This window comes from Pseudorca crassidens, chromosome 14, assembly GCF_039906515.1.
Source record: "Pseudorca crassidens isolate mPseCra1 chromosome 14, mPseCra1.hap1, whole genome shotgun sequence".
Taxonomy (NCBI): domain Eukaryota; kingdom Metazoa; phylum Chordata; class Mammalia; order Artiodactyla; family Delphinidae; genus Pseudorca; species Pseudorca crassidens.
In genome coordinates, this window is record NC_090309.1 from 61,194,082 (window position 1) to 61,211,086 (window position 17,005).

General features: G+C 35.7%; 1 protein-coding gene across 2 annotated transcripts in view; it reads left to right on the top strand.

Annotated features, from left to right (window-relative positions):
- Positions 1-17,005, top strand: part of SOS1 (SOS Ras/Rac guanine nucleotide exchange factor 1) — a 147,543-nt gene that overhangs the window by 124,225 nt on the left and 6,313 nt on the right. For both annotated transcript variants that reach the window (XM_067703201.1, XM_067703202.1), the window contains exons 16-20: positions 2,355-2,517; positions 3,017-3,134; positions 11,797-11,969; positions 12,178-12,294; positions 13,340-13,604. In XM_067703201.1, coding sequence (XP_067559302.1) covers positions 2,355-2,517; positions 3,017-3,134; positions 11,797-11,969; positions 12,178-12,294; positions 13,340-13,604 — 836 coding nt within the window. The remainder of the gene's footprint in view (positions 1-2,354; positions 2,518-3,016; positions 3,135-11,796; positions 11,970-12,177; positions 12,295-13,339; positions 13,605-17,005) is intronic.

Genomic DNA, 17,005 nt, shown 5'->3' on the forward strand with positions numbered 1-17,005 from the left:
TATAATTGGAGCCAGATATTAGAGTTATATGTATTGGCCATATTTTTTATGATCTTGACCCATATTTTATAAGGGTGATATGAAGTTGCCACAGATCATATTGGCATTATCAGAACACAAGACCAGTGACATAAAGGAATGACTGGAATGTGAGCTAGAGTGTGGATAAAGACCAGAAAGCAATTCCTAACGAGAAATAAGTCATCTGAAAGTTAGGACTTCCTTCTATTTATGTTATTACTTCGTAGCCTCTAAAAAGTAAAACTTTGGAATTTTCCCGCTAACTGTTGCTTCCTGATTTCTTCTTTATCAAGTCAAATAACTACACTTCAGTTGCAGAAGCGCTTTGCCATCATAATAATTAAAAGTTATGTCTATAAAGAGGAAACATAACTCATAAGACATACAGACCATTTTCATTTCTGTCCTATTTTTTAATAGATTACTGAGAAGGCGGCCATTTCCTGATCTTTTTCCTTTCTCTTTTTGCTTTTTTTAATTGTGGTAAGATTTTTTTCATGTACAAATACAGTATTATTATCTATAGGCATAATGTGCAGCAGATCTCTAGAATTTATTTATCTTGTGTAAATAAGTGCTAATCAACGTGAACATTTATACATGTTGATTAGCAACTCCCCATTTCCCCCTCCCCCAGCCCCTGGCAACCATCATTTTGTTCTTTGCTTCTATGAGTCTATTTTAGATACCTCATATATGTAGAATCATGCAGTATTTGTCCATCTATGACTGGCTTATTTCACTTAGCAAAATGTCCTCACTGTTCATCCATGTTGTCATATATTGCAAGATTTCCTTCTTTTTTGACTGAATAATATTCCATGATACATGTATTTCTCATTTTCTTTATCCTTTCATTTGTAGATGGACATTTAGGTTGTTTCCACATTTGACTATTGTGAATAGTGCTGCAATGAACATGGGAGTGCTAATATCTCTTTGAGATTACAGTACTTTTGGATAAATACCTAGAAGTAGGATTGCTGATCATATGATAGTTCTATTTTTAATGTTTTTGAGGAGCCTCCATACTGTTTTCCATAGTGGCTACATCATTTTGCATTCTCACCATTAACATTGTACAAGGGTTCCAGTTTCTGCCTTTTCAGTGGAAGAGGTTCTTGTTCATTTGCCACAGTGGTTTTTTAGCCATAGATGTGCATTAGAATTGAAGTCACTTCCGGATAAATCATCCCAGACTTACCTGGTTTTTATAAAAGCTCCACAGGTGATCTCATTGTGTATACCTAGTTAATATCAACTGAGTTTAAAAAAAAAAGTAAACATATTATACTTGTATCATACCTTTTAAAATGTCTAGATAATTAGTTAGCTGGTATATGATTTGTAGACATCTGACGCTTTAATGCATAAACATGTTATGTTTAATTTGATAAGGCAAATTTATTTTGATAGTTTTGCAGTGGTTGTTTTTTCAGTGTTAGATCAGCCTCACCAGAGAATAGTGTAATCCACAACTTTACATTTTTGTTAATGTTTAATATTGATTTATATTTTCCATACGTGTATTTTATTTTTTCTTAGATTGAGTTGTTTACTATCACGTTATTGAAAACCAAGTTTAAAATATTTTCTTTATTGATAAGTGATTAGTAAATAAAAATTTTTCTCAAATACTAGAAATAGAGAGTAAATGCTCACTGAGGAATTCTTTTTTGAGCATAGCTTACTTTTAGCTATTTACTTGGATATATATGTACTTTCCAAGGATTCTTGGTATTTAAATGTAAAGAGCTTTTGTTTTCATTGACTTTTTTATTCTTTCTAAGTAATTAAAATTTTTTTATTCTGAATGGTGGTAAAACACTTTCATTCACTTTTTAACATTATAGTGCTTATCTAAAGAGCTGTTCTTAGAAATGTAGGTAATTATTTCTGTATGTCAAAGAAAGAAATTAAGCATTAATCACTAAAATCTTACAATTAGATGAAGAATAAGAGGCAGAGAATTCTTAAATTTGAGAATAATTTCCCTAGAACACACCCACATCCTAAAGACCAGCATACATTCAACAAGATGATAGACTGATCAGAGAACTCCAATACTGAGAGAGAATGCACCAAATATAATAGGAAGAATGACTGACCGGTTGACTGTATCAGTCTGGAAAACAGTGACAAGCAGCATGCCTGACCGAAGGCATTGCCTTCTCTTCCATTCACCTACTATTTACCTGCCATTCTGAATACGTATTCTCTACTGTTACACTATAGCTGCCCTCCATTCCATTTTGTTTGCTAAATTCTTTATATCATATCTTCGTTGGGAAAACTCCAGATTTTTTAATTCACTTTTTGTCTTTGATTCCCAGATGTATTGTAGAAACTGAAAACTTAGAAGAAAGAGTAGCTGTGGTGAGTCGAATAATTGAGATTCTGCAAGTCTTTCAAGAGCTGAACAACTTCAATGGTGTCCTTGAGGTTGTCAGTGCTATGAACTCATCACCTGTATACAGACTAGACCACACGTTTGAGGTAGGTTTGCTTATCTAAAGGTGTTTTTTCCATTCCCTGTTCCTAGGAATCAGGATGTTAACAATTATGATCTTTAATTTTTACATGCCTCATCTATCTTTTCAGTAACAGCTGAAATGATGGAATTACCTAAATTTTGTATTGAATTGGTTGCTCTTTGTAAATTAGGCAGTCTCATTAAAATGTATTCACAGGTCCTAGCCTAAGTTAGAAGAATAAAAAGATTTCAACACCTTATTTGTAATATAATGTACAACTAAATGCTCACATACTTGTTTGAGGAATGGCAAGATAAGATAGATTTCTCACACACACACACTTTTTCTTTACGTTTGTACTAGGGTCTATGAAGATAGTCTCTTTGAAGCAGTATTATCATTCTTAGAATCAAACTGATACTGTTGTGTTTGGGCTTTACTCTAAGCCTGGCATTTTTTGGCAAAACCTGTGATTCCCTTTGTAAACCTATATTCCCTAAACATTATTTTTTTTATTGTAGCAAATACCAAGTCGCCAAAAGAAAATTTTAGAAGAAGCTCATGAACTAAGTGAAGATCACTATAAGAAATATTTGGCAAAACTCAGGTCTATTAATCCACCATGTGTGCCTTTCTTTGGTGAGCATTTCTTCTTAAATCTTTATCGTGTTTCTGGATAAAACAACAGTTATTTCATTAAATGACTGAGTAAACACATGTCTAATATACCAGCAGAAAGTACTTAACAAATATTTAGCACCTGAATCCCCTTAGAATTTTTCTCTATGAGGACTTTTTTAAGATGAAGCCCAATATGTACATTCCACTTTTTATTTCCATATTGTTCAGCCATTCAATATTGTATAATGCTTACTTCTGTTTTAATATTCATAGAAATCTTTTTATTGACTTTTAGTAAACCAAACACTCTACAGAAGAGGCATGGCCATATTTACCCATACTTGATAATCATGCTGCTTATAAACAGTCTCACATGGCTAAAAACCGTAGTGCACGTGCCTCTGGGCCCACACCTTCTATGCATCAAAATTTTACCTATTCTTTTTTCCTTCCCTTCTGCACCAGAGTAAGGTAGTGCCTTTTCTTTCTTTTAAGACTGAAACCTACCATCTGAATCTTCTCCCTTTCTGTAGGTTCCTCTATCTTATTCCATCATTTATTTCCTGTATTTTATTTATTTAACATCTTTATTGGAGTATAATTGCTTTACAGTGATGTGTTAGTTTCTGCTTTATAACAAAGTGAATCAGCTCTACATACACATATATCCCCATATTCCCTCCCTCTTGCATCTCCCTCCCTCCCACCCTCCCTATCCCACCCCTCTAGGTGGTCACAGAGCACCGAGCTGATCTCCCTGTGCTATGTGGCTGCTTCCCACTAGCTATCTGGGTAGTATTTGGTAGTATATATAAGTCCATGCCACCCTCTCACTTCGTCCCAGCTTATTTCCTGTTATTTTATATCTTCAATATCTCTTTCACACTGGTTTCTTTTCTCTGCTGGTATATATGCTCTCATGATTCTTCCTCTAAATACTTAAAAAAATTATGACCTCAATTACACATCTGGTGTTTAGTCTTTTTAGTATGTGGTGTATTTTCTTCTAGCCTTTTCCTCATCTCTATTTATATATTTTCTATATAGCTTTAAGTTATACTGCATGTAACATTGTTATGTCCTGATATTTTTTCAATTGACATTTTTGATCAGGCTTTATAACCAACCAGTTTTGTACATATACATATTGTATATAGTTGTAATTGTGTGACAGGTACACATTGTTCACTTTTTTCACTTACCATATCCTAGATATATTGTTGTGTTTTATTAGTCTTCATAATTACCATTTCTAATGGCTACTTGATATTCTTTAAAGTTGGTATGACAGTTTATTTAACTGTTACCCTATGACCTGACGCATATGTTGTTTCCAGATTTTTTGCTTTCCTAAATAATGTTATAATGAATATCTTCATATTTATACCTTTCTTATGTATTTGAGAATATTTTCTTGAGCAGGCTAGCCAATCTAACTAGATAATTTATATCTAGCTGGATATTTCTTGAGCTAGATATTTTACCAGTCTGCCTTTTAGTTGTTATTCTTTGAAATACAGTAATTTTAAAATTCTATAATCTGTCCATTTTTCCCATTATGATTTCTATTGTTTCTGACTGTAGAAAGTTCTTCCAGTCTAGTAACTTAACATTCAGTCATATTTTCTCCTAGCTTTATGATTTAACTTTTAAAATTATATTTAACTCTTCAGTCAAATTGAAGTCTCTTTTAGATATCATATGAAATATTCAAATTTGTTTCTCCACCAGATTGTTTATATGTTGACCCATGTTTATTGAATAAGTCTTCTTCATCCCCATTTATATATGGTACCTCCTTCTTTAAAAAGTATTGTTTCCCATTAACTTCTTTTTATTTTATTTTATTATATTTTAATTTTATTGGAGTACAGTTGATTTACAATGTTATATTAGTTTCAGGTGTACAGCAAAGTGATTCAGTTATACCTATACATATATTAATTCTTTTTTAGATTCTTTTCTCATATAGGTTATCACAGAATACTGAGTAGAGTTCCCTATGCTATACAGTAGGTCCTTATTGGTTATCTGTCATATATAGTAGTGTGTGTGTGTTTATCTCAAGCTTCTGATTTATCCCTCCCCCCAACATTTCCCCTTTGGTAACCATAAGTTTGTTTGCGATTTCTGTAAATCTGTTTCTGTTTTGTAAATAAGTTCATTTGTATCTTTTTTTAAATTAGATTCCACATGTGAGTGATATCATGTATTTGTCTTTCTCTGTCTAACTTCACTTAGTATGATAATCTCTAGGTTCATCCCATTAACTTCTTATGCTAGTGCCCCAGTCTTAATGATTGGCACTTTATAATCAGTGATTCTCAACCAGGGCGATTTTTGTCCCCCAAGGAACATTCAGCAATGTCTAGAGGCATTTTTTGTTGTTCGAGTTGGGGGGTGCTAGAGGCCTCTAGTCAGTAGGGGACAGGAATATTGCTAACAGCCTGCAGTGCACAGGACAGCCCGCACAACAATATCCAACAATATTAAGAAATACCCAGTTTAAGAGGTCAGTAGTGCCAAGGGTAAGAAATCCTGCTTTAGGGACTTCCCTGGCGGTCTAGTGGTTAGGACTCGGCACTTTCACGGCCGTGGGCCGGGGTTCGATCCCTGGTCGGGGAGCTAAGATCTCACAAGCCACATAGCTCAGCCACAAAAAAAAGAAGAAAGAAAGAAAGGAAGGAAGGAAGGAAGAGAGAGAGAGAGGGAGGGAGGGAGGGAGGAAGGAAGGAAGGAAGGAAGGAGGGAAGGAAGGGAGGAAAGAAATCCTGCTTTATATTTATAATATTTTCATATATAATAAGATTGGTTTGTTGATGTTTCTTCAGTATTTTCTTTGCCAATTTTGTCTCTTTATTTTTCCAAATGAACTGGGGAGGGGGAGTGATTCCCCAAAATACAGTTGGAATGATCTATCAATTAATTTGGAAAGAACATTTATGATAATTAGCTTTTTCCTAGGTATTTTTGATCATGAATGGTATTCATTTTTTAATAGTCAATTTCCCTTAATTCCAAGAATTATTAATTTCCTGGGATTTTCTAGATATTTAATCATGTCTACCGATAACAATAGTGTCTCTTCTTTTGATTTTATTTCTGTGTTAGGCCTTACAGCATTAGTCACAACTTCCCAAACAAAGGTTAAACAGTGGGCTTCCCTGGTGGCGCAGTGGTTGAGAGTCCGCCTGCCGATGCAGGGGACAACGGGTTCGTGCCCCAGTCTGGGAAGATCCCACATGCCACGGAGCGGCTGGGCCCGTGAGCCATGGCCGCTGAGCCTGCGTGTCCGGAACCTGTGCTCCGCAACGGGAGAGGCCACAACAGTGAGAGGCCCACGTACCGCAAAAAAAAAAAAAAAGGTTAAACAGTAATAAAAAGAAGTTCTGTTTTCATCTCTGTTTCAGCAGGGATAGGTATAATTTTGCTATTTGCTTGATTCGATGCTATTTATTATGTTAAGACAATTTCTTTGCATAGTTATCTTCTGTGTTTTTGTTGGCAGTATACATTTACCTTTATAGTTTGCTGTCTTAGTGAGAGCAAAATGATTTTTCTTATTCAGCAAATTAAAATTATAGGTTTGCTAATACTGAACCTTTCTGTTAACCAACATTAAGTCTTTTATATTCATGGTGGATTAGTCTTTTAAATATACAAATGAATTCTATTCATTATCATTTTATTCAGGATTTTTGCATCCATCTTTATAAGTGAGATTGGTTTGTGGTTTTTCTTCTTGTCCTATATTTATCAGCTTTTGTTATTATGGTTATATTTACTTTGTAACATGAGTTAAGCAGCTTTCCATCTTAATCTATTCCAGAATATCATGAAATGATCTAGCCTTTAAACTTTGAAATATTCCAACAGAAAAACCATCTGGGCCTAGAATCTTTTGTAGTATGTAATTCTATAATAACATTTTCATTTCTTCCTTAATTTTTTTTCTATTTCAGTTTTGTTTGCTACACAGTTGTCTCATTTCAGTATTCTAAAAGTACTAGCATTCACTCTATAAAAATGCTACTTTTAAAACTGCTCTTATTTGCAATGTTTTTGTTTCTATTTTTACTTGTTTGTTTTACTGTGTTTTTCTTCCAAACAATAAAAGTTGAAACAGTTATTCTCTCTGATTTTATAGTTTTTATGTCATGTATTACTTTTTATCATTGTTAATTTATTCCGTTTTCTGAGGATTTTTCCCCCTAAATTCTTGATAAAACTGTTGAGTTCATTTCTCTTTCTGATAAAACATTGAAGTCTATGCATTTACTTTTAAGTGTGGTAACTATGGTGCCAGTTCATACAAGGGAGCCTGGGAAGGACCTCAGTCTGATGTTCATTTCATTCAACCTGTCAACAAATATTTCTTGAGTACCACTAAGTATCAGGGCTATGTCAGGTGCTTAGAAAAAAGCGAAATATCTTAGTCACTCAGTACACTCACTGAACTTATAGTCATGCTACTCATGATATCCTATGGCCCCTGTTACACAGAGGTGAAATGAAACCACAGGGCCGGTTCACTGGACTCATGTTTGGCCCCTGCTACTCCATTATATCACCTGATTGGTGGACATTTATTCATACAGACAAACTGTATTCTCTTTCAGATCTCTATGAACTAACGTAATCGACTTTTGTTAACATGTTGTTAAGAGAAAAAAGGAAATTTCAGACCTGTATTTAGAGTAGTATTCCATTGTGTTTTAAAGTGAGCCATATGATTTAGTGAGTGATTGCAAACATGTAGGTGGTTTGATAGGTGTAGACAGCCTGCCTGCCAGCCTTCCTACCCGTATCTGCTTATCTTCCTGATTATTAAGTCTCTGGTCAGTTCTGCTGCTCTAGGAGATTTTTGCTATTTCCAAGCTAAAGGTTAGCCAGGTAGCCTTTCATGGTTCTGACCCAGTAGGTAGATATTATTGCTGCTGCTTCGTTCCATTTCATCTATATGATCAATTGTAGAAACTTCTTCTAGATTCTTATCCTTAATTCTGGATACTGGATTTTTTTCTCCGCTATAGGAGGCCCAGGGGTAGTATCTGACACTTCTGTTTTCTCTATCATCTTAGCAGAATTCTTACTCAGATTTTTTTGCTGGCACTGCACTATTTACAGAATAATAAAAGTCAGGCAATTTCTCCTTCCAAGGCTATGCCAGGCTACTGGTCTATTTCTCAATTTTTCTCCATACACTACAAGGTTCTACTCATAGGTAGAATGAATATGTATAGGCAAACTAACATTTCCTCTCAGGTAAAAGGATGTAGATTTCTACCTCAACCAAGTCTCACCTCTCTGCACAAAACTCCAAGCCTGTAACATCAGCTTTGCTCTTTTCCTTTCACACTGCTCTAATTTTGTGTTCTCCTTCTGTTTCTTGTCAGTTTGTTCCATCTCCACTCTTGCTTTCCTGCCATTTTAGAATTGACCGTATGTCTCTTGTATCCCGGTCTAGTCTGCAAATGCTTTCTTTTCTATTCTGAAATAGTGTGCTGCTTTTATTCATTCAGAAATATCTGTCAAATGCCTGTATGTGTCAGGCCCAGGGCTAGGTGTTGAGAATAGAGAGACAAGTAAAACATAGTGTTATCCTCAATAAGCTCCCTTGAAAGAGCAGAAAAATAAATTATAGTGCTATGTAGTAAATATAACACTGTATTGTAGAAACGTGTAAATCAAAGTATGAACAGAGTGCTCTGTGAACCCTGAGCAGCCACTTTTTCCCGAAAAGCTTGGGAAGGGTGTCAGCCAAGGGGTGAAACCTCACCCCTCTTCATCATTTGTCATAATGCTCTGCTTTTCCTCTGCCTAGAACAGCTGTCCCTAGAGCAGGGTATGTAAAATGACCTTTTTAAAAAAAATTAAATCTATGTACATCTATGTACATATTTGCACTACATTTTTTATTATACATATACACAGAGAGAGAGAGAGAGTGCATGCTTAAACATTTTTTTACTGATGTAGTTTATGATCAACAAAGTTTGAACACCACCTCTTTAATTATTTGTTCTCCTTTTAACTAGCCGTTAATTTGTCATAAAATAATTCCAAATTTTATCCTGAACTCTCCCAAAATGCTACTTGTAAGCATTTTCACAACTTCTTTCAAGTATACTTTTAACACCTACAATATCCCACAATTTATTATCCCCATGTTCCCCAGGTCAGTCATTACACCACCACCCAGTCAGTCCCTCAAGCACAAAGGTGAGAGTCTTCCTTCCCGCTGTGCCTACCCTCTGCCCAAACCACTTAATCAGTTCTTGTGGCATTTACCTCTTAGATATTTATGCACTCCACTCTATCCCCATGGGCCCTAAGGTAGCCCTCATCATCTCACCAAGATGACTTTTACTCTGTTAACTGAGCTTCCTGCTTCTAGTCTTAACTCCTTCTAACCCATCTAGCGTCACAGTACAACCAGAATAATCATTCTAGAATGGAAAGATGCTGATAGTCTCCTAATTACCTACTGGATAAAAGCTAAGCTCTTTTAAAAAGGCTCTTTGTGACCCTGTACGGGTGCTACTACCCACAAACTCTTCATAGTTGGGCCATCAATTTGTGGCCAATATGGAAGGTTAATTTTGGCTCCCATTAAATATGTGTACTGTCACGGACGTTTGTCAGACTGAACATTGAACTAAGTGGGTCATGCAACTTAGTGTAGAGGAGAATATAACCGACTGCAAGTAAAAAAGCCAGTGACAGGCAGATGTGGAAAATAAAAGAGCCTGTGCTTACTAGAACACATGGTCAATTTGTCTTATGAATATATAATCAAGAGTAGCCTAGGTGCTGAGAAATAGCCAAGTAACTAATACACTGAATAACTGGATGCTTTCTAGAACCAAACAGGCATTGATGTCTATCATGTTTCATTATTACTAACTGTTCACTATTGATTTTGAGTTATTTAATCTTGCCAAGAACGTAGCCAAATATTCTCGTATTTAAAAGTTTGCGTCGGGAATTCCCTGGCGGTCCAGTGGTTGGGACTTGGCACTCTCACCTCCGAGGGCCTGGGTTTGATCCCTGGTCGGGGAACTGAAATCCCACAAAGTGCAGTGCAGCCAAAAAAAACCAAACGTTTGCCTCTACCACAAAACCATTTAGAACCACTAATCTGTGATTAGAACTGAAGTGCCTGTTGCTTTGTTCATCCCTCTCTTCATCCAGTGGCTAACCTGCAGTGATGGAGAAGGGATTAGAACTACTGATTCCTTGCCTCTGCCTATCCTCATTTCCTGCCACTCTTCCTCCACCCCACAGACCAAACCCGTAAAGGCTAGCCATTTCTGAGTATGCCTCCAAGCTTCACAAAAACCAGTGCCTTCAAACACGTGGCTGCTTTGCTTAGAATGCCCCTCTATCTTATTCTGCTTATTAAACTTCTGTTCATTTTTTGAGACTTACTTTAAGCATATTTTAATCTGTGATGCTTCTGCTACTCCCAACAGCTCAAGGCAGAGTTAGGCACATCTTGTTTGTGCTCTCATAGCATCTTATGCATTAGTACTAATTAATATAGCACTTACCAAATGGTACTGTAGTAGCCCACATTCAACACTCTGAACTCCTTGAAGTCAGGAACTGTGTTTCTTGTTCATCTTTGTATCTGCAGTACCTAATGCAGTGCTTGGCGTACAGCAGAGACTCAGCAAATGTGTACTGAGCAAATGAACTCAGATATTCACACTTTTTTTTTTTCCCAAAGCATCATAGTCAGTACTTCAGAGGAAAAGGCAGAAATAGGATAGGGCAAGAATAGCAACAACAGTATCAACAATCCCAACCACAGCTAATTAAGCATCTACTTTTGTCAGGCCCCATTCTAAGCCTGTACATAAATTTACTCATTTATTTCTCACAGCAACCCTGCTGTCCTCATTTTAGAGATGAGCAAACCAAGGCTAAGCAACTTGCACAAGATCACAAGAGGAGAAAGCAGCAGAGCTGGCTCCAGAACCTTTATGCTAGAACAGAAAGGAACTAAAATGCCTGCTATTTTGTTCATTCTCCTCCTCATCCAGTGCACAAACTACAGTGGTGGGGAAACAGGAGCTCCCTTACCAGGTTGACATAATTCTAGAAGTACTGAAGACCAGAATATACATAAATCACATGCAGTCCTGTGTTTGATAGGCTTGCACATCCGCCCACATTTTCACGAGTCAGCCTATCCAAACAGTACTACCTCTGATTACAAAGCCTAACGACCTCTTGGGGGCCTCAGGAGCTGAGTAAGCAGAAAATATGATCCTCTAAATTTGATGTTTTCCTGTTTTGCCAAAAATATGTGTTAATAGTGATGGGTTATTCTTAAAGTTCCTTTAACAAAACCATGACTTAATGTTAAATAACATATGCGTGTGGGGGGTGGGAAATTGGTTATTGCTCCTGAAAATCTATTAGTTTTGTTAAACTTGGTCTCCCTTTTTCCTGGGTATTTATAGAACTTAAATCACAGAAGAATTTGATACTTATAAAAATCTTTCTTTGATATTTACTTAGCTTGTTGTTTTTCATAGAATGGAAATTTGTGCCTTAATTCTTTGGTTATGATGGTTGAGATGGTACAGTGTAATATACCTATAATTACTGAGAAAGAAAAAAACTAGCCTTTTCCATTTTTATCCTTGAAATAATTTATTATCTCTTCTAGGAATTTATCTAACTAATATCTTGAAAACAGAAGAAGGCAACCCTGAGGTCCTAAAAAGGCATGGAAAAGAGCTTATAAACTTTAGCAAAAGGAGGAAAGTAGCAGAAATAACAGGCGAGATCCAGCAGTACCAAAATCAGCCTTATTGTTTACGAGTAGAATCAGATATCAAAGTAAGTTGAATTATTTGAGAACACATATTTCTGATTAAGTTTATAACCACCTGATAAGAGGCAGGTTTATTGCGGAGGAAAAGGAAAATAAAACTTAAATAATTCCAATTTTCTTACGTTAAATGTTTTCTTAAATTATTTTCATGAACTTTAAACTGAACTTAAATTATTTAATATTAATAATTGTTTTTCTTGGCATCTATTTTAGAGGTTCTTTGAAAACTTGAATCCAATGGGAAATAGTATGGAAAAAGAATTTACAGATTATCTTTTCAACAAATCCCTAGAAATAGAACCACGAAACCCTAAGCCTCTCCCAAGATTTGTAAGCATTCATACATTTATATTTCTTTTACATTTATGTATTTTTTACAGTTGTCATCTATATCTGGTGGTTTATAGTTTTCTATAAAGGCATTTAGAGATGACGTTGCACATGTAATGGATAAAAATAGTGAATAAATGCTTAATAAATATGCTCAGGATTATTCCACTTAGTTCCAGGTAAATGGGCACTAATATTAATGTGAATAAATCCTAACATGATAGATGAAGAAGTTGGGCAAATATGGCCAACTTAACAAAAAATGTTATGCGGTATTTATGTTAAGGGCAGGAAATCTGATAATTTATACTAATTCACTTATAAGAAATATATGTACTTATATAAGTACTTTTTATGAGAACTTTTAACCTTGAATCATTAGCCATAAAAATAACAGGCTTGGCTAAAGATACTTTTTTGGGGGTGAAATAAAGTTTCCATTCTTTCTTATTACTAGTAACTGCCTGGCCAAGTTTATGTACAGTATCATCATCTCACTGTTCTGAATATAATCTCTCTTATTCATAAGAAAGTCAAGAATCAAGAAGTAAACATGAATGGCTTCTAAGTAACCAAGATAAATCTCATAATGTCTGTGAACCAAAGCTTATGAAATTACGTCACAAGAAAATTTCTCAAGGCCTAAAACAGTTTTTTAAAAGATGGATTAAAAACAGCAAATTGGAAATAGCTATATAGTCTGCTCCAATGAGACACACTGATATCATTGAGAAATGATCACACTGTAAGAAAAAAAATGCCATAAAACTAACATAAACAGATGAAAACTCAAGCAGTTTAATGCATTTGTAAATAGCTCAAATGATCCTGATGGCATCCCTAATAATTTAGATAGCCAAGGCTTTATGGAAATGGGGTGTTAACTCTTCAACTTGGACACTTTGATTTGAATCATTATGTCACTTCTTTATTAGTGCTTTGTGGTTTTCCTAGATACTAATCAAATTTTACCAAGCATTTATAGAAGAACCTTCTTTTCCATTATGGTGTTGTAAGTGTTGTGTTTCTTTTGATATGTCTACAGCCAAAAAAATATAGCTATCCCCTAAAATCTCCTGGTGTTCGTCCATCAAACCCAAGACCAGGTACTATGAGACATCCCACACCTCTGCAGCAAGAGCCAAGGAAAATTAGTTATAGTAGGATCCCTGAAAGTGAAACAGAAAGTACAGCATCTGCACCAAATTCTCCAAGAACACCGTTAACACCTCCTCCTGCTTCTGGTGCTTCTAGTACCACAGATGTTTGCAGCGTATTTGATTCTGATCATTCAAGCCCTTTTCACTCAAGTAGGTGCTCAAGTTTTAAGTGCTTTAAGTAATTGTTAGTGTTATATGTGCTAGAGGTAAAAAGGAATCTGTATATATATATTTTTTGTAAATTTGTAGGTAAATCAAATACCATTTCAAAAGCTATTATTATAGAAATGTAAAATAAACTCTAAACTCCAGCAGTTTATCTGTTAGAACAACCCTCTTTAAATGTATTATACTTTACAGATAGGCCTGATGATGAAATTGGTAATTGAAATCTCATTTGAGCATTTGTTTTCAATTGGTGAATTTAAAATGCATCTCTAACTTCTGGAGGAAACAAAGATAACTCCTAAAATCTGCATGGAATGTCAATCTGATTGCTGCCTCCAAAATTATATTTGAATACTGCTCAGTACCTGGTTCCTTTCCAACCAAACTCTGTAGTTTCTAATTTTGCAATGTATCAAATTCAAACTCCTACTTAACCCTTTTTCAGTCTACACCATCCAGCAGGTGGTATATAGTGCCGGCTAATACACTCCTATGCTTTCAAGCCCAGCCGTACAAATCTCACAGCCTGCATACTGTTGCTCATCCCTTTCCTAGTTCTAAATCAGTGCTGTCCAATAGAAATATAATGTGAACCACATGTGTAACTTTAAATGATCTTTAGCCACATTTTAAAAAAGCAAAAAGAATTAGGTGAAATTAATTTTAGTAATATATTTTATTTAACTCAGCATATGCAGAATGTTGTCATTTCAATATGAAATCAGTGTAAAAATTTACTGAGACACTGTACAATCTCTTTTTTGGTTCTAAATCTTCAAAATGCAGTATACGTTTTACACTTACAGCACATCTCAATTTGGACTAGCCACATTCAAATGCTTAATAACCACATGTGGCTAATGGGTGCCAAACTGTACATCCCAGCCCTAGCCCTTTGAAGAGGCTGCCTTTTATATCTAGAGCACCATGATGCTTCCATTAATTTTTTTAATCAATTTCATGTGGAGCTTTCAATCTCTACTAAGAACCCACAACCTTTTTTCATTTGTTCATTATCAAATCAGAGTTTGAATTCAGTCGGCTTTAACCCTCTCACAACCATTTCCACATGCTCTTCCCATTGGCTGTCCTAGCTCAGTGTACAGTTCAAGTTCTGCCCTAATATTTGATGTTACAGAATCCAATAGTGAGAGGCAGCATGACATTATTATTCGGGAGGAGGTTGAGAAGCACTGACGTAGGAGTTAGGAATCCTAGTTTGTCATCCCAGTCTGCTAGTGAGCTTTCTGATTTTCGATAAAATACTTTTTCTGTGCCTTCTGGGGATTAAACTAGATTTTTAAGATTTCTTCCAACTCAGAGAATCTAACTTTAAAAAAAATTATTTTTTGGAGGTATATTATTTTGAGATTTGGTCCAGAATCCCGTTTATTTATTCCCGTGTTGTATATATATTTGTAGTTACCCAGCAGTTTGTCTCATCTTTTTACCACCTAAAGTGTATTTGTTTTAAGAATTGCCACAACTTGGCCTTGTTTGGCTACTGAGGATTATGAAGTCATGTTATGCACACAGTAGGCTATCAGATATTTTTTATAAGTTCAAATAAACACCAGGTTAAAAAAATTCCCATTTATTTTCCCCAATTCGCCAACCTCCTAAATTAGGTAATAAAATAAAAGCAGCACTTTTCACAGTATACCTGACTTAAAATCCTTGTTTATTATGACCCATTTAACTGTTTGAAGGGTGTTTTTCCAAGAGCAGTTGGCTGTGATCTATATTATAAAGATTCCCATGAGTGAATTATTGAAATCACATGAAGGCCATCAATTGCAAATTCTATTTCTCTTAGTTTAAGTAGCTAAAAATGGGAGATGTAGAAAAACAGGAGATAAGCCTACTACATTCCCTACTAGTGCTAAATCTTTAAATTATTAGTCAAACAGGGAAAAGGGAATCATTTTGGAATGCAGCGCTCTGGATCAGTGCTTTGTCATATGTGACAGTGGAAGAATATTAACTAAAAATAGCTAGACAAGTGGAGAAACCTTAGGCTTTGTAATCTTAGCCCTGAAGATTTTTTCCATTTCTCTTCCTTTGTGAAAAAGAAAGCCCCTATTACTACTCCCTCTGTTCTTAGTAAAAACTGAAAATAACTGATTTTGAAATTAAGTAAGCCAGTATAATATAAAACCATCTGTATGCTCAGTTAGTCCCTTACTTAACGTTCATTAGTGGTCTGTGTATATTAAAGGTCCTCATCTGCTTTTGACCCCACTCTGCTTAACAGATCTGCTAGTGTTATGGGGGGGGCCGGGTGGATCACCAGCACGTCCAGACTGGTACTCACTGTGTTGCCACTAGAGTGAATACCTACTTCCTTGCTTCCCTCAGGGCCTGGCAGGAAAGAGCTGCTGTACCTACATTCTTAAGTCATCTGAACATATTCCACTCCATACAATGAGGCAAAAAGTTCCATTGCTTTTTTAAAAGGCAGAGTTTGACTAGAATTTTTGATCAGTTATAATAGTTTTTTTTGCTTCTTATAGTTTTTTTTCCAAAAATAACTTACTTTAAAAACAAAGATTAATTTTTTCAGCCAGTATCTGTTGCATATCTCATTTCTTGCTAAGCAGTGACACACCTTCTCTGTTAGGGCTTGCAATCTTACTGAGATGTTAAAAAAAATAATCATAGTACAAAGAAAATCATAGTTACATGCTTAACCATTGTTAAGTGCTTGATTCTGTTTGTACCATGATTTTTTTCATCTCTCAGTAAGATTGCAGGCTTCACCAGAGAAGATGTATAAGTGCTAATTTATTAGCAAAATGCTAAATGAGTGGCAAAGACATTAATGCTGTAGAAGTTTACACAAAGATGACCACAGAGTAGGCAAGAATGGTCACGGAAAGCTTTGTGGTGAAGACAGAGAGGGAAGGAAACTGGCCACCTACCTACTGCTGCTACATACATTCTCACGTTCAGAACCCTGCTCCACACCTTATCCTGACCAGGTCCACCTCTGAGGTGATGATGACAGTGGCCGGGAAAAGGAGAGAGACCACCCAGCTTTGCATCTCTGGCTATAGCATGGAGCGAGGAGGATGAAGTGCTCTTGGTACTTTCCTGTTTGAAGGTTGCCTGGTCATAAAAGGAAGCCATAGGTCTGGCCTGGTCTGTGGGCTGCAGATGAGCTTTAGCCCCATCCCTTAGTAGGGAAAGCTTTAACAAGAAAAAATGTATTCCACGCATTTGAAGCTGGAATGCAAGGCTTTTCTTCATAGAAGATTATTATAAGTGATTAATTTCTGATTTCATACACTTGCATTTAACAGGCTATTGTACGTTTAAGAAGTTATTCATGATTTATATAATTTTTTTCTATAGGAAAATGCTTATTCCTATTCCAAGAATGA